Source organism: Tetrao urogallus (genome assembly GCF_951394365.1).
Source record: "Tetrao urogallus genome assembly, chromosome: 1".
Classification (NCBI taxonomy): Eukaryota; Metazoa; Chordata; class Aves; order Galliformes; family Phasianidae; genus Tetrao; species Tetrao urogallus.
The window spans coordinates 168,840,838-168,860,258 of record NC_136813.1 but is presented as its reverse complement, the minus strand read 5'-3'; the positions used below and the strand labels follow the sequence as shown (position 1 = coordinate 168,860,258).

The following is a 19,421-nucleotide window of genomic DNA, read 5'->3' as shown; positions in this document are numbered from 1 at the left end:
TTTTAGACACGCAACCGTAACACAATTAAAAACCAAAGTATCTTCTGTAATGTAAAGAAATATAGTTAATTTAAGAAATATAGTTAATTTAAATGCAAACCCCCTTTGTGAGGTATTTATCTCTGCTTAAGTTTGTTAGAGGGATTAAAAAGAAGTTTGTTTAATTGACAGAATTTTTTTTAATAAACAGGGGCTGCAGAGGAAGTCGTGCTATTATTTAGCAAATATTAACCGTGCTTACAAAGAAGCCACTTAAGAAAAATTTATTACATGAAATCTGTGACCAGTCATTCCATAGCTAAAGGAGAAAGCCACGGCTGAAATGACTGGGGTTTGTGTATGCAGTGCTCCTCCAATCGTTAAATTGCAGGAATGTGACACTGATCTGAGATGAGAACTATCTGAAGTAGTAATTGTCAATTTTTGTAATCAAAGGACAGCCCGAAGTCTGGCTCAATTTGGCATGAACGCTCGGTTTATAATGTCATACCAGCACAAAAAGTGATCTGTCCTCAAGAGGCACTTCATGAAAACGGTGTGGCTTGAAAACAGTGGATGGTCATCCAGGACTATAGCTTATACTGTGCATTTATTTATTTATTTTTATTTTTATCTCTATTTTTATTTTATTTATTTATTGTGAAAGGGCAACAATGCCTCATTTAACTGACTGTACGTCTAACAAGGTGAGTCTAATGTGAATTTAGATATAAATGAATGCTGTTGATCTTGAAGGTGCTTACGTTGTTCTTTATATATTTTTTTGCTGTTTAAGTACAAAAGTGTAGTTGCATTGTGATAGTAAATTTAGGGTATGCATGTACGCTTGTAGATTTGATTGCAGTGATCAGAGATTCCAACAAAGACCAATTTTGCAAGGGAAAAGTAAAATGTGTAGCACACTTCTCATCTTTTTTCAGGGTCACTTATGATCAGACAGTTGCACTTGATGTTCTTTGCCAGTTATATCTGAATTATCCTCTTCTATTCTATTATTTGATAATTATTCAGAGGATCTATTCTGATACGTTTGGGAAAGATAGCACATAAGAAAGAAATGTGTAAGAGTACAAAATTTAAAAAAAAAAAAAAAAAAAAAAAGATTTGAAGCAAATAATAATGATTCTATCCAGTGATATAAGAACTGATTCTACTGTCTTGAAGTTTTCTAAGTTGTCACACTGGCAAATGCTTGAAATTTTAGCAGTTCTTTCTATTTCTTTCCAGGTACAAACACACTTGGAAAATCAGTCTAGATACCATATCCAGCAAAGTCAGCGGCACCAGGTGAAGCAGTACTTGACCCTTGACACAAAACTGTCCAGCCAGACTCTCTCCCTGTCCCACTCCCACACAGTCCAGCCCACAGGAGTGACCTCTATTTTAAGGAACGGACACATGCCTCCAGTCAGTGATATTGGCACACCAGAGAGTCCCGTGACCAAGCTTCTGGCCCTTGGAGGAGAACATGAAAATGCGGTAGGGCAAAGCTAGCAAAAAGAATGGGGAATTGGGCATTGTTTATTTCTATGAAAATGTAATAGGATTCACCTTGTATTCACTGTAGGCAAGGGATTATTGTCTTCACTTTCATAGAGCCTTTAGTTGCAGAGCATGTGCCCTGAGTCCTTTCAGATTACACGAACAATTCCCTTGAATGCCATGCAAATAGCTTATTGCAAGATCAGGTTTCTAAACTATGGCCAATGCATTCCTAGCAACGCAGACTTTTTTTTTTTAACCAGATAAGAGTTATTTCATTTTTTAAATTATTAAAAAATTTATTAAAAGTACAATCCTAGCTGCATAACAAAATTAAATACTGATTAAAGATGTAACTGAAAGAATCATTCATTCATTTTTCAGTTAGCTGGTATATTTATATACAGGTTATCTTGGGTAAATTGGCATAGATCTGCTAACTTTAGTGCCACCGTTGATTTTAACAGAGGTACAGCTATTATACAATGTCACATTCTCAGACAGTGTGAGATGTAGATCATTATGGCTTTTAATACTTCAGTAGATCTCAAGAGGTAGTGCTTATTAGGTAAAAGGAGAATTCCTGCAGAAATAAGTGGAGGTGCCATATCATATCTTAGGCATTAATAGAAGAGTCTTACGAATACCCTGTGACCAATCTGAGCAAACTTGGATGCCATACAGCTAAGTATGAGTGAATTGAAAGGATAAAACCAGTACTTGTTGGAGGGCTCATTTGTGAACTCTCTGTTCTTTCTACATTGACAACTGACAATTAATGTCAGAATTATGGATTATTGAAACCATTACTCTGCAAAGATAGCTTTAGATGGCCTTCATGGTACTTTGTGGCCTAGCAGTTACAGTGTCCTGGAATGGTTCTTAAGTACCTTGTATATGTGATCAGGAACAACTGTTTTCTGTACTATTACAACTCTTTATCCTCCAGAGCAAAAACAACTGCTTGCAAAGAACCTCTTACTCCCTACTGAGCTGTGCCTGTTGGTATTTGAGACGGTGATATTTGGAATTTACCAAAATCCTTGTAGGGATCATTCCAGTCACACAGCAAGAAAATGTAACAGAATATTAATGAAAGGTTCTACTTTTACTGCCATAGCACAAAAATCTGTCTCTGATTTTGTGGGTCGACTATAGTAGGAGGCATTACTTTCAGAGCAACCCTTGAAGACATGCTGTGTCAAGTGACCTAAAAAGACTATTGAATGGTCCCTTGACTGTGAGCGATATTTTTCTGTGCTGTGTAGTGATATTTCTAATTGTTGCATGGAGCCTCCTCCATTTCCTTCAACTATGGCTTCTTCTATATATTCCATCTGCTTCAGCAGATTTTGATTCAGACTAGAACAAAAGTGGGTCCAGAATGCTGGCTAGAGAAATATCCAGTGTAATGCCAAGCACAACACAAACTGTTGAATCTTGAGAACAGTGCATAGTACCAAATCTTGAGTGACTCATACTCTTGCAGAACCACAGGTTCCTTTCAGTCTTCCTGTGCCAGTGGAACAATACACTGTGAATATGACACATTTGATGAAGGTGACAGAGGTTACATCTTAGCAACGTGCTTTTGTTGTCTGATTTTGGTGTTGCAATACGGGATTAGGAAAGAAGAGTGAGTTGGTGGCTGGAAAGAAGGATGCTAAACCTAGGAAAGAAGTAATGCTAAAGCGCAAAAGTCTACAAGAATTTTAATAAGAGAATATTTTGTAGAAGTACTTGAATTATTTGAATTTTAAGATATAAACTTCTGGAATTTTGTATTGAAGTAATAAAAACAATTATATTACATATTTTTCAGAATAATATTTTCTGCAATAATAATAATTATTGGTCTTAAAATATTATTTCACTAGATGGAAGAAGTCATTGAAGACATAATCAATATGGAATCAAGCTTTAATGATGATGGGATAGGTTGCTCTGAAACACCTCTTCTGATGCAAAGAACTGTAAGTATTTTGTGGAATTTGGTCTTCATATTTATAATAGAGAAATTCACTGAGTTATTCAATTGCACATTACATGTCAGAAGCCAAAGCAGTGCTATCAGTGGATTATTCTTCTTTAGCTACCTGTCTTTTTGTCAGAAAACATTATAGGAAAAGGTTTCAGTGTGGTGGGGACAGAAGTGTTGTAAGAGTTCTGATTAGCTACTGAAATACCTTGAGAACTTGTGGTTCTAGCCCAGCACCAGCTCTATTGTTACAGCTGTAGTTCACATGCCGAACTATGAATACGCGGATTCTCTCTGCTCTCAAAGGTGTTAGAAAGCTTTGCTTAAAGGCTCTTCTACCTTGTGTTAAAAATAAAATAAAAGCTTGGCCACATTATAGTACCTAGAGTAATGTATTTACTTCAGTGTCATATATTGAAACAAGTGTTGCCCCTATTGGTTTTTGTAAAGTGAAGTTGTGCTTTTGCTGAGTAATATTAACAACAATGATGAAATGCTTTACAGTAGCAATCATAACAAATTATTATTGCTCTCCACCCTCTTTTTTTAATAAAATAATGTCAAAGGACTGACAAATTTACTTAAATTTTCATACATTATACAGATTTAAAGAGAAAAGATGGACCTTTTCTGGACACAAATGCTCATTATCATTTGGGAAAACAGTGTCTATAATTTTTTTTTTCTGGTTACAAAACATTGTTGTCTACCAAAAAATATATTAGAAGACAAGATCTCTGCATCACTATGTTGCCCACTACAAGGTCCAGTTTTAATGGCAATAATTCCATAAATACCTGGCATTTGCATAGCATTTACAAAAGTAATACAGTATAATTTGTACACATTTCAGTACAGAACATAGCAAAGAAATGCTCCTTGGGGGCTGAATTAATATTTTGGTTGAGATTAATGTGAAGCATGGGAGGATGCTTTCAGATGTTGGTTGTATCATGGACTGGGATGATGGTAAGCATGAATTCTGGGTTTTGAATTGGACTTGCACCTCAACACCTTTTAAAACTGGATGACATAAATCTACCCTAATTCCAGACTCATTAGTCTTTATCTAGCCGTGAAGGACATACACCAGTGAAATATACTGAATACTCTATTCTTGAAGAGCAAGGTGAAATGTAAGGGCTTTTAGGCCTAATCTACATTTTACTTTCAAAGATTTTATACTCCTACAATGACTGTGTACCAGATAATGATGTACAGACTTCTGTTTGTATAAAGGGTATCAACAAGTTGCTAGGTAAACTGGAGAACAATGTATGTTTCCAAATATTCAATAGCGTGGCAAAATGTAGCTTGCCTTCCGCTGTGCATGCAAACTGTGCCAGAGTGGGAAGAGTCAAGCAAATCTCTGCCTTTGCCTCTTCCATCTTCTCTTTTAGCATTGTGCCCTTCTTCAGCACAATGCTGAAGTGTCACACCTTAAATGTTACGTTCCTTGGATTACTACAATTGGTGCAAAAGTGTCTCTCTGAAACTGTGATAAAATTAGTGTCCTGGTTTTCTGAATATGGCAGATGATCTCTTCTTCTTTCTTTTTCTTCTTCTTCTTTTTTTTTTTTTTTTTTAAAAAAATTTCTTTTTTTTCCTGTTCCCCCAGAAATCTTTAAGCTCGACACAGCCAAATTTCTGATTATTCTCAGTAGACAGTGGTTGGGATTAAGGACTTCACAGTGTTATCCATTGTGTGTTGCTGTGAACTGATGTTTGCATTAGTTAGATGCATCCATGTACCATTTTAATGACACGTTAAACGAGGACACTGAATTCTGTAAGACTACTCATGTGAATAATTGCACAGACTCATTGCCTGACCCTGAATTAATGAATTACAGTCATGTATTAGTAGAATCAGGGAAGTGAAAACAAGAACATCCCTCCATCTCTTATTAAAATTATGGCTTAAGTTACTCTTTTATTGTGCTTGGCCTAAAATTCACAAAACTTTTTTGGTTTTGATCAAGAACTTAAGAATTATTCCAAATAGGGAATAGCTTTTGCTTCTCTTAACACCACCCAATTGCTGTAAAATTACCTTCTAAAATGACTTTTAGAAGTTGGCTTACAAGATTACGTCTACCCCATGTGCAAGAGATCATACTTCATCTGAAAGTATTTGTAAACCCTGTTATAGAGCTATCCAGAAAATACAGCTGAAATTATATGATCTATTACTTGAAGAAAACATTTTGTTCATGCTGGAAAATGTACTTAAAGAGTAATAAATCTGTAAAACAATTAGGATCTCTACTTTTAACCAGGTTCAAATGGTAAGAAAAAATTAGATTTCTCTGCTGATAATGTCTAAAATTTAACAAAGAAAATTTGCAATTGAAAGAGAACACAACCAAATTATAATCCTTTTCCTAGTTTCCATAATTCAGTCTTGTGAAACTGTTTACTAACAGCCAGTAACATACAAAACCATATTATATGAAATCCATTTCTGTTCTAAATAACACATTTAGAAAGACAGATATCTTCCTGACCTCATAGACAGCACTGCAAAGTTTCCATTTGAAATGAATATGAATGAGTTTTTGAAGGTGAAGAATGTTGTTTATGTCTCATATGTTAACAGATTTTTGTAAAGTAAACATTTCTCATTCCCATCAAAACTTTGTTCTTATTCAAAACCTTCCAATTATCTTCAACATTTTACTGTGAATTTCAAGTTTATTAAATTTCATATGCTTGGAACATACAAAATGTAGATGTACAGGTTTGTAAGTGTAAAACAAATATTACATAACTGTTGAAAGTTTAGAGTAAGTACGAAAAAGCAGTGATTTGTATCCCTTTTAATACCTGAAGGAAAGTGTAGGAAACATGCTGGATCAAGGGAAATATGCAGAGCATTAGTCATAGTGAAGAGAGCCAGAAAAGAGCAGAGTTAAAAAACAGGATCTCTGCACTTTTCAGTATTGGATTTGACAGTGTGTGACCCAGGGAAACCTTTTGTTTTTACTAAATGCTGTTTTGTTTTGCTAATATGTGTATACAGCCCTAGGACTCAGCAGCAAACCATTGATTTAGCAAACACAAGAGTCACCTCTGTGAAAAAGTTTGGCATTTTCCCAGTGGTTTCCTTTAGAAATAATTGCTGAATCCCAGATAACCACTGTGTAGATACTGGGATAATGATCGCTATTTGACATGGAGTCCGCTCAAACGTACATCAAAGGCATTAGGATATTTACTGATTTATAGTGAGAATAAGATGAGAAGATACTACAGTTCTGAAAGACACAGACTTCTCCTATGGCGCTGTGTGGGACAGTGCTAAAAATGATTCAATTTTGTGAGCATATCCAAAGATTATAAATTGTCTTTTGTTCTGATACTCCAGAATACAAGACCTTTTAGAAGTACTCTTGAAGGGAAACAAAGAGGCTCTGTATACAGTAGGTGGCTGGTGGTGAGTGAAGGAATTCTGCTTGAGGGAGAGCACTACCATAAAAATGGTCTTGAAAAAATCCCCAGCAATGGCCCACTAATGATCTGGCTGACTAATGGTCAAAAGAGGTCGGTTAACTGTTACTGGAGTAGTAGGTATGGAATGGTTAAACAAAATAGAAAAATTCAGATTATTTGGGAGAAAAGGAAAAGTTTCTCCAGGAAAAAAAAACAAACAACACCTCTTTGTTGATTTGTTTACAATGTCCAGCACTAAACAGAGTTTAAAAAAAAAAAAAAAAAAAAAACCAAAAAGTGAGACACAAAACTAAACAAGTGTCTTTTTCTCTGTACACTGAAATTATCTGTTTTGCCCAGCAATAATAGGGATAGTTATAGTTTGTCCATAACCTGATTCTTCCCAGCTTCCACCTTTACTTTGCCCTCCCTCCAAGAACTCCAGTGGCTGCTTGTAAGATAAAGGGGGCCTCTAGTTAAATCATTAAAAGATGCCTATGATGTTCAGACCAAAGCAATAATAAAGCTAAGCTCAGCCTTATCAGCAAACCTCAAAGGGTTCTCCTTCCATTCCTAGGCCTGTGGTTGTAAACATGTAGCTTGAACACTGCTTCACTAACTCACTTTCTGCTTTCATATTTGCTCACCCATAACTAAGGAGTCATTGACTGAGAGGAGAAGAAAAAGACTTGGGCATCCTGAAAGGCATGCTTTTACTAGCAATTAGATAGTAGCGTTGAAGTGGCATGCTTCAGGGAGCAACAGCACATGGGGACCATAGTGCTGTGGGGATATGTTGGCTTACAAGACAGCTCCTCTTGAAGGGTCCTAAAAGATTTCATGACTTCATTGCTGCGTGTTTATAGTACACTCTCACTGAGATTGGTCTGCTTACTCTCTGCTTTGGAGTCAGGTCAGTTGGGATTGCTCCACTTCTCTCACTGTTGCAGGAAAACAGTTTACAGAAAAAATCCTGATTTTTACTAAGGCTCACCTGTGGCTTGACTTTGGTCAGCTCTTTTGGCATTTGGAAAAATCTTGGGATGTGCAAGAATGGGTTAGAGGTTAGATCAGGACAAAAGAGGCTGGTTGTTTGCCTTCTCTAATATGTATGATTCTGTCGACTACAGACAGTTCTCATTAAATCTATCAACTCTGCATTTGATTTTATGGAGACACTATTAATAAAAATAGAGTCAGTCTGCAAGATCTCAATTCTGTTACAAGCTCTTTGAGGTCACAGTTTCTCATCATGGCATTAATAATTTGGATTTGTACTAATTATTTTTCAAATACTTATGGCTACCATTTGGATGAATTACTAAAACTGTTGTCAGTCCTATTCCCAGGAATTATACCGAAAAAAAGAAATTCAATTAGGTATCCTCAAAACTGTTTTATTCACTAATTGTTGGGAATACTAAATCATGAAATAAAATCAGTTTTCCAATCAGGTCTATTTTGCATTGTTGTTCTAGATACCCCTATGCTGCATAATCATATGATTATTTTTTAATTTAGGGATTTTTTAATTTAGGGATTGGCCACTTGCCAATCTTTACAAGTTTGAAAAATCTGCTAAAACACTGTAGAGAAAGAGCTAGAGTAAACATTAACAAACTCATTTGCTTAGGTTGGGTAATTTGAAAAGGCTGCATAACATCAATGAAAATGCTTTGTCAATCACATTCTACACTAGATTAGTCTTAAAGTCCAAGGAAGAATCAAAGTTCACCTTTGCATATAAACTTCTGTCTAGCAGTTCTGGTATCATTCACAAGTGTAAAGAAGAAAAATGAAGGAGAAAGAACAGTCTGTAGCAATTGTGGAAATAATAGACTCCTCAAAAATAAAACTGGTGAGCAATTTTTTTCTTTGGCTTTCTTCAATGCTATAGAAGTTACTAGATGGGAAATTGTGTCTTTCAGCAGCAGAGAACTAGCAATGAAATGCACAAACTGAGAGCTCCTCAGAACTGTTTTCTAGAGCTGAAAAAAACTTTCTTTTTTCCTCTTTGTTTTTCTCTTTCTAAAAGGCAGGTAGACAGAAAGGGAAATATTCTTAAAAATACTATAGTTTGTACCTCCTGCAGAGGGAAACTGGAACATGATCTTCATCTTGGAGCTCAAAACATTTTGAACAGAGGTAAAAGAACAGAATAGATAAAAGAGGTTTGTATTTCTGATGCTCACAAAATTTACTTTTAGCAAGAATGTGTTATGATATTATATCTTAATTTTTTAGATAAATTACATATCTCTGAAAGTCTTTGGAAATAACCTACAGGCAACCTGTAATGCATGCAATCAGTATCAGCTTATTAGTTCCTTCTTTGGGGGAGTTAGCTATGCCCAAGGAAACATGCAAGTAAGATTTTATCACAGGAATGCAAAACCAGAAATAATTAAAACAAACAAACAAAAGCTCAACAATTTGTAATCCAAAACAATTTGTAATCAGTGTCAACTCATTATCAACATGCTGCCCAACAACTAAAGCTGAATTAATCATACCTAATCATAAACTACTCACATCTCCCCATGTGAACTCTTAACTTTTTTGTCTTTCAGAGGCAATAGCAGCCAATGATTTGTCTCACTGATTTTACATCAAACATTTAATATGAAATACATTGCAGTGAAGAAGTATCTACGTATCTCCACAAACATGAGAGGAATCCTAAGAGTTCACTCAAATATTCATGTTTGCTCTATAGATATCTGTATTCATTTGTATTCCTGGTCTGTGGGAACAGACAAAAAACATATATGAAAACTTTCAAAACAGAGTTTTATCCCTTCTTATAAGTAACTCCAATACCCTCAAAAACTTGCATTGGTTAAAATTTGAAGAGTCAGAATTTCAAAGTAGATCCTGAACTGGTGGACAATGGATAGAACTTCAAATATGTGTTATCATACTATAGTCTGCTTTTGTTGATAGGTAATAGAATCATAGAATGGTTTGGGTTGGAAGGGACCTTTAAGATCATTTAGTTCCAACCCCCTGCTATTGGCAGGGACACCTCCTTCTAAACCAGATTGCTCAAAGCCCCCTCCAGCCTGGCCTTGAATGGCTCCAGGAGAGGGCATCCACAACCTCACTGGGCCATCTGTTCCACCATCCTCACTGTAAATAATTTCTTTAGATATTTAAATATTTTTAGTTATTTAAACAATGAATATTTGATATTTCTTCAGGTATTCGGATCTAGGCTAAACCTATTCTCTTTCAGGATAAACCTCTTTCAAGCCACTTCCCCTTGTCCTGTCATTACATGCCCTAGTAATAAGTCCCTACCAACTTTCCTGTAGGCCCCCTTTGTGTACTGTAAGGCTGCTACAAGTTTCCACCTGAGCCTTCTCTTCAAACAAATATATTTGTTTGTGGTGTGGGCACTCCTCTCTCATTCTAAGCTTTGTCCAGCTTCTTTCCGGAAGAAAATTCCTGTACTTCAGGACTATCAGACAGGTTCCATCTTATTCCAAAGCCTTGATAGCAGCCTCTGCTATGCATCTTAGGTGTTCTTATCTTTACATAGCAATGCAAGAACTTAAGTTCTTACTATGTGTCAGGTAGTCTCTATTTCCCTAAGGCTACTTTAACAAATTGGGGTCTGTAATAGATAATCTGTGGCTGTTTCTTGAGCTGAACTTCATGAATATCTGTGAATGGCACTGGCACAAACTGCATAAAAGATTCGTCTACTCAGGGTCAGCAAAAGTGGCCACTATGTTATTGCATGATAAAACAGATGCACAAAAAACACAGATTCTGAAGCCTGTTTTTGATAAATACGCTCGTGAAAGATAGACTTACTGTTCTTAGCATCACCTTCTCCATCCACCAAGGTCTTTACTACCTGTATATGGTAGTTTACAGCAGAGATATAAGCCATTTGTTTATTGTAGTTTATATAGTTTTATATGCATTTATATTTACACTGTAATTGTGAATATATTTGAAAACAGTCACTACAAAGAGGAATTCCAGCCAAAATAAAACCCTATGTGTTTGATGATAGATAATCTATTAAACACAGTAGATCACATAATACTTTACTACACAGTATTCATATGCTTAGATGATATGTGAAATGTAAGAGGATATACAGAATACATAAATATAAATATATGATAGCAGTAGTGATAATATTGATGCTTGTGTCTGTATTCAAGAGAAAATGGCTGGCATTCACATCCCGAAAAAAAATCAAGTTTTCACTTGTCCCTCAGCCTCATTTTTCTTCAGATTTTTTTATGCCAATCACTGTTTTCAGAGGAACACTTCAGATGATTTGGCATATGTATTTAAAGAGGATAATGAGAGAAATAGAAGAAGTTGAAAGGAACCAGGAATTAGTGAATTATCTGGTGTTACTAATAAAATAATCTTAGTAAAACAGCTGGCAGTCTTATTTAAATTGTCATTTTTGAGTTTCAGACTGTAGAGATTAGTGGGGCAGTATCCTGGTGGCTTTTTATTTCTAGCTCTCTGCTGGCTTATGACATACCAGGACATCATTTCACTTTTGGTTCATGTCTCTTAAGTTAGCTTTGTAGCCAGAAAAGCCAAGAAAAAAAGAAAAAAATAAGATGAAATAAAATAAATCAAATTAAATAGAGATGAAAACTGAAAGAACAGAACTCTACAGCAAAAGGTTGATTCTCCAGCAAATTCTTTTGCTTGGTCATATTTGACCAGACATTTATCTAGACAATGTAATTCTATGTATATGATCAGGGCAGAATGTACTATAACTGGGAAAATGAACAGAGTTCATTTTTCTGTGATGAATAATGAACCAGCTTGATGATCATTATTTGAAGATAAGAAATGAACTAGTTTTCATACATAATGTATAATATGTAATATAGTATATCTGAACATTATGTTCCTGGTTGAGAAGTGTGCAATTATGAACCATGTTAAAGATAAATATAGAAGGAGATACAATTTGTTCTAAGGAAAACAAGTCTGAAAAGGAATACATTTATTTCTGCTGTTCTTTTCAGATAATACAAAGAGAACTGGAAAATTTGGATATTAATTATTTCTAAAGAACATCTATTTTCAAATACATGAAGTGTTTTGTATTTTAATTAAAAATGGACCTAAAATCTTTAGCTGTTCTTGATCCAGTTTCTAAACAGCATATGCAACTTTTCTGATATCTTAAAGCATAAACACATCTTTGCAAGAAAAAGAACATCACAGTTTCTGTCTTTCACTTTTCTTCAAGCAGTCTAGCAACTGCAAAACAAAGCCAGAGGTTGAATTTCAGTCTTCTGAGTATAGGACTTTTATTGACCCACAAAAGCATTCATCCTGTCTACAATGCTTTTGAATTAGAAGAAAAGTCACAACTCAGTAAAACATACAATGAAGATATAAGAATTAACCCAGTTTTCCCCTCATTGGAAATTGGAAACAGTATACCAGATACCACTATTTAGAAAATAGTTGCAGTGAATGTGGTATTACACTCTCATTGATCAATTCTCTATCTGGCCAAATTTGGTGCACATTTTGAAGTTTATCTATGGACTCCAAAGACTGAAAAATAATTGAGTTTGTGTATCATGTCTAAGCAGGAAAGAATCCCAGTAATAGGAATAGTGAACACATTTGATTTTATTTCGTATGTAAAATGAACTGTGAACATGGTTCCAAATTTAGATATCTACATTTGGAATGCATATGACATTAGTATAAAATCTTTGTAAAGTCCCTCCTTTGATTTTTTAATTAAAATGAATAAACAAGGATCACACTGAGATAGATGGGTACTAACATATGTTCTATGGCTAAGGAGGAGAAGTAGCCTCATTTTACAAAACTGTTCTTTGAAGTGATGCTATCAATTAGGTTCCAATGATAACATGATTTAAAGGGGATATATTTAGGGATAGGCAAGATTAAAGTATTGTACTAATAATTCACATGTGAACACTTTAATCTGGATGCACTATGAGCAAGTACTATTTTTATCAAGCACCAAAAGAAATATTCTCTTATAGAGATAGTACCCAATCTTTCAGGTTAGGCAGCTACAGTTTCTTCTTAGAATAAGTAAGGTAGTATGTGCTTTGCTTCCCTGTTCTTTGAGTTTGCCAAGTCAGTACATACAGTACAAGCAATCTAACCCTGTGTGTTGGAGTCAACATCTTCAGAACTGTCTGTACTACACAGACAGTGGATTGTATTACATATTTCTATTACTGCAGAATGTCCTCAAAGTGTTGTGTGCCTGCTGTTACTAACCATGGAAAAAAAGGGTAACTTAAGGAAGATTCTTCTACCAGGACAACTCCTGCAGCTTGCTTCCCACTAGTTACATTGCATGGGCTCCTCTGACCTAGACAGAATGAAGACTTCTGGTAGAGGAAGTCAGATTCTGATCTCTTCCTGTTCTGGGAGTTTTAACACTTCTGATCACATACATGTGCTGTTTGACCTTTACATGATCATGGAGGACTGAGAGAAATGGTAGCTGGACGACATGAGCTTTTGCCAACTGGAAGTCCATCCTTCTTGCTCTTAGGCTCCTCAGGGGAAGTAGGCTGGATGATTAATTTTTCTAACTTGCCAGGACATTCTAGATGACAATGGGGAAAAAGCACTTGTTATCATAGGCCTTAGATATTTTTGGGAACTAGGACATGAAAGGTATCTGCTCTTCAAAAATGTTTGTACCTTCATCACTTCCATGATTTTTGGATGCATGGAGAACTGCTTGTTACTGGAATTATTCTTTCTATGTAGTCTTACATATCTGGGATTTATTGATTGTAGCTCACTTTCAGTGAATGAATATTAGTGAATTATCTACAGATTGTAGAGAAAGGAATTGATCAGGATTAATTTCTAATTAAGGGGTGGGCTAAAAAGATGACAAAGATTTTTTTAAAAGATATTAATGAAGTGCTCCAAGAATCAGTCCCAAGCCTCAGTTTATTTTATGTTTTTATTAGTGAGTCAGGAATAAAAAGATACAGATTTTCTGATGCAATTTACCACGGTAGCAAAAGTAGAAAGCATTTTCAATACAACAGAGGGTCAGGATATTGTAGTGGAAGAATTATCTGACTGTGATGACAGAATAGTATAAATGGAAGGAATGTAATAGTGCAAGGTCATTCATTTAAATACTAATAACAGAAATGTCTGCAGTAAGCTGAGAGCTCATTAGCTGGAGGTGACAGAGAAAGATCTGGTTACATTAGTTGCTTAGAAGATGACCCTAAGCCATCAAAATGATGAGAATGAAAAAAAAAAAAAAAAAAAAAAAAAAAAAAAAGGAGATAAATATGATCTTAGGATCTATCATAAGAGATTTCCAAAAGACAGGAGGGAATGTCCACTGTAGAATTCACTGGGTTGAAAACTTTTAGAACGCTAAATAAACTGTTCAGAAAAACTAATTCAAAGCAGAAAAGGTAGAGAGAGAAATGTTAGGACAAATCACAACATGCAAGTATTGCTAAAGAAGCATGAACAGTTCTATTTAGCAAAACAAAAGCAATTGAAATATGAATGCTAAAAAATGAATTACATAAGTTAAAGGAATATAAAAATGAAATAATATTTATTCAGGAATGGAAATAGAAATAAAGATTTTTAAGAATACTTCACAATCATTCAAATTCTGGAACACGCTCCAAGTCAAAATGTTGGAGATAGGAAATATAATTGATTTTAGGACAGAGTATGGTTTGTTTATGAAATGTGATGCTATGGTAATTGAACCCAACATCCAAGAAATACATTCTAGCCCAGGGTCCCTGTCTAGACTGAACATTACCACAGTCAACAGAATTTTTAAATTAATAAAAGTATACTTGCCTTTCAAACAAGGTTCAGCTGTTATTTTCTATCTGTGCAAAATTGATGAAATCATAATCCTTACAGACTTGCATTACTGTAATGCAAATATGTCATGCAAAGATTAGCTAAAATGAACAAATAGTTTATAAAAAACCATGTAAGTGAACACTATTGTGGCATAGTGTTCCTATAGGGACTATAAGTGAACAGGCGTAACTCTTATCCATACATGTTATTGTATGAATATATATAAGATAACAAGAGAATCCTTCTATTTCATTTCTAGAAAATATGGAAATGCTATTTGATTTAATTCTTCCTGAAGTTAAGCAATATTTATTAATAGCTGTCATGCTATAGGATCTGGAATAGTATGGTATTCCTCTTAATGAGGAAACAGTATTCCTTAAAAAAAAAAAAAGAAAAAAAAAAAAGAAAAAAAAAAAGAAAACCAAAATGACCAGATATATGGCCTGTTCAATGGATTATGGACTGTTGGATGGATTAGGAATTGGCTGGCTGGATGCAGCCAAAGGGTTTGTGATCAATGGTTCTGTGTCAGGGTGAAGGCCGGTCACAAGCAATGTCTCTCAGGGGTCAGTCTTGGGACTGGTGCTCTTCATCATCTTCATCAATGACACAGATGATGGCAATGAGTGCACCCTCAGCAAGTTTGCTGATGACACCAAGCTGAGCAGTGCTGTCAATACATTGGAAGGAAGAGAAGGCATCCAGAGGGACCTGGACAGTCTGGAGAAGTTGGCCCATGAAAACCTAATGAGGTTCAATAAGACCAAGCACACGGTGCTGCACTTGGGTTGGGGCAATCCCGGGTATTTATACAAACTGGGGGAAGATTTCCTTGAGAGCAGCCCTGCAAAGAAGGACTTGGGGGTCCTGGTGGACAAGAAGCTGGACATGAGCCAGCAGTGTGTGCTTGCAGCCTGGAAGGCCAACGGTGTTCTGGGCTGCATTAAAAAAGGGGTGGCCAGCAGGGAGAGGGAGGTGATTGTCCACCCCTACTCGGCTCTTGTGAGGCCCCATCTGCAGTACTGTGTCCAGGATGAAACTAGATGATCATTGTGGTCCTTTTCAACCCAGGCCATTCTATGATTCTGTGAGATATGAGAGATTGCAAACTGCAATCACTGCTGTCTACTGCCAGCTAGCGATCTGGTAGTGAACTCTTTATCACACGATTCTGCCTGCAGAGCAGTTTGGACACAAATTTCAAATGCAACAAACTCATCTGAATGAGGCCTTTACAGCAATCACCAGGACTCAGGTTTTTGTGAGATTCTGCTGAACTCAAGCCAGGCAGTTGCTCAGGTACTTCAACTAAAGTTTGCTTTTATAATTGGTTTAAACTTCGAAGTTGAGCATCTTTCAGAATTGAGCCCAATGAATGGAAATTCTCGTGTTCCAGTCTGTGCACACAGGCACTGAAGATCCCATGACACTTTATACAAAAGGAAGAACGTTAACCCTAGTGTCCCTGCCAAATACTAACTTCCTTAATTACAGTCTGCTTTCTTTAATTCTCCTTGCAGTTTTAATTAGATACAGTATTATTCTCTTCCTGTACCACATTGTCACTGGTTATTCCCACCGAATCACTTACTGTGTTAAAGGTTTTTAATCTTTTGTCCAAAGCTGGCTGCATTTTAGAAGCAGGAAAATGAGTAATTATATACTGCTATATTTAGTGTGTGTGCGCTCACCCTGTACAAGCCACTTGCATCTAGATTCTCAGTCATACATACACAAATATATGTATTGTCAATGCAAAGGTTGAAAATGATGTGACTTACCAGGACTTCTCAGAACATCACAGATGTGAACCAATGTAACTCATGACACCTGCAGGATAAATAGATTATTTCCTGGGACTTCTGCATTTTCATACCCAAAGATCTGTGCTTTTACATCTCTGAACTGAAACAAGAACATGCTTTTGATGCAGTGTAATTAAGCGCAGATTTTAAGTGCTTTGGGATTTGTTGGATTTGACAGTGCTATGTAATTGTAAGATCACTATTGTACACAAATCTTATATCATTGCAAATGATTAGTACGTTTAGTAAGATTTCATTGTGTTGGTTTTTTTCTTTTTTTGTTGTAAGACAATGTCAGTGTATATATTTATCTCGTAAGTTAGATTTTTAAGCTATTTAAAGCTTCATATTTACAAAAAATGTTTTCTATTTATATGATATCATGACAGATAAATGACATTATTGGTCATGGAGCACTAATGCATAACCAAACAGGCAAATCTATTTTAAAATACTATTTCTATAGCATAACCCAATATGCATTTTAATTTTAATTATTACAAAAAATGTTTATTTGTGTCTACATTTCTAAAGCAGCTTCCTACTTTCATAGACAAAAATGTAACTTTCTTCACATTGTATCAAAATTGACTAGTTTCCATTTTAAGCTTCTTTTCAACATTCTGTCATATTTGCAAGGATTTTCCAGGATGGATATCAATGCTGGGCAAAATCAGGCAGAAAGTTGCAACAAAGTACTACTCTGCTGTGTTTTTGGCTTTGTATCTTTAAACTTCTCCCATAATCAGCAATGTAAATACATTTCAGGAAAGATTTATTCTTCTTTGCTCACTGTTCTTATGTGTTGTGGTTTAACCCAGGAGGTAGCTAAGCACTACAGTCATTCACTCACACCCCCCACCTCCCAGTGGAATGGAGGAGTCAGAGAAAAAACGTGACGTAGAACTCATAGATTTTGAGATAAAATCTATTTAATAAAAGGGAAAAAGAAGTGGATAAAATAGTAATGATAATTTTTGTATATTTATATATACATATATGTACATCATATACATACATATATATACATATACACACACACATATGTATATATAAAACAAGTGATGCACAACACAATTGCTGGTCACCAGCCAAGTGATAGCCAGCCAGTATCCAAGGAGTGGCTGCCCACCCCTGTCAACTTCTCACTATTTTTCAAGGTTTTTTTTAGCATGACATCATATGGCGTGGGATATCCCCTTGGCCAGCTTAGGTTGTCTGTCCTGGTTCTGTTCCGTCCTAAATCCTTGTGCCCCTTTAGTCTCTGTAACCATCAGGGCAGTCTGAAAAGCTCAGATATCTTTGGCTCTTTGCATCACTGCTAGAACTAAAACATTGGTGTGTTATCAACATTATTTTTCTCCAGAAGCCAAAACATAGCATTAAATAAGACACTATTGAGGAAAAATCATAGCTGAAACCAGGACATTATGTAATGGTGAAAATAAGAGTTTGCTTGGAAATGTTCTCATTAAAAATACAGCAAAGTTTAGGCAGAAAGATAGATGTGTAAAGCAGTCATTCTAGGCTTCTCTTAGCATCAATAAGAAACGGGGATGGTTACACTAACTCTAAGTGACCAAGACAGGTCAGATGAATTACTGCTCTTCTTTACCTGATCCTGAATCTTGACATCAAGAGTTATTCCTAGCATGATAATTTACTGCAGATTTTTCCCTGTGTCACCATTTCACATAAAAGTTTGGGTTAGAAGAGAACTTACAGATAATCTACTTTCATTCTCCTGTCAGGTGCAGGACACATTCCACTAGACCAGGCTGTTCAAATCTCCATCCAACCTGGCTTTGAACACTTCCAGTGAGGGGGCATCCAAAACTTCTCTGGCAAACCTAGCCCAATGCCTCACCACCCTTACAGTACAGAATTTCCTCCTAATATCTAGTCTAAATCTATCCTCTTCCAGTTTTGGAATGACTTGGGTTTCAGTTTCTTTTTTGTCATATCCACATGGAGTAATGAATCTGCTTTCCTAACGACTGACAAAAAAATGTCAAAAATGAGGGAAAAATGCTGGAGACTGTGTGGAACAAAGATAATGTGGAACATTTGGGGAAATACTGCATTCCTTTGGCTACCCAATAGAAGTGATACATCCAGGCATTGATTTTTTGGGCAGATATTTGCCCAAAGCCCTGGCTGTGTGGGATGATACTTCAGCAATTCTACTGATGGAAGGAATCATTTGAATTTGTGTCACTACAGGCAGTGTCAGCTGAGTTAGATGATATTACGACCATTAACTGCGTAATCTGATTGAGCTGAAATGTGTACCACTGGCTTTGGGGTTACTCACCCAAATTGTCAGAGAGCTTTGGAATCCTCCACACTTGTACTTTCAGGTGTCTTGGTAGTGATTTTTCATTATAGCCAGTTAAGTGTTTATAACATCTTCTTTTAGATTTGGGCTTTGTCACTTGAATTCATGTTTTGTGAATAGACTACAGACATTTAACTATACTAAGATCATAAAGATGACAGTATTTATAAATTAGAAACACTCAATGATGTTTCTCATGAGTTCGTGTTGAACTGTTTAGTTTGGGTCTTTTAATATTGATTTTGACAATCTTAGAAAATTTGTCAGCAGTTAAACTCAAATTACTGAACTTGTGTACACGAATGTGCAGACCATTTAAAATATGACATATACAAACACAATGTCATATTTGTTTCTCATTTGTTAGATTATTTATGAGATTATTTTGTTTTCAGCAGTTACTATTTCCCAATTTGCAATAATAACCTAACCCTTATAATAGCTTTATGCAGTCTCCACTGTAATTAGAGTAGGACTCACATTGACTCTCATTTTTTTTCTATTACTACTAAATATGAAATTTCTGTTT

At 35.7% G+C, this 19,421-nt stretch overlaps 1 protein-coding gene across 1 annotated transcript in view; it reads left to right on the top strand.

Moving 5' to 3' along the window:
• The window catches only part of TFEC (transcription factor EC), a gene marked incomplete at both ends in the record, with an annotated part of 69,610 nt that overhangs the window by 34,661 nt on the left and 15,528 nt on the right, over positions 1-19,421 (top strand). Inside the window, 2 exon segments of the mRNA XM_079549842.1 lie at positions 1,228-1,479; positions 3,360-3,455. Of these exon segments, the coding sequence (XP_079405968.1) occupies positions 1,228-1,479; positions 3,360-3,455 (348 nt within the window).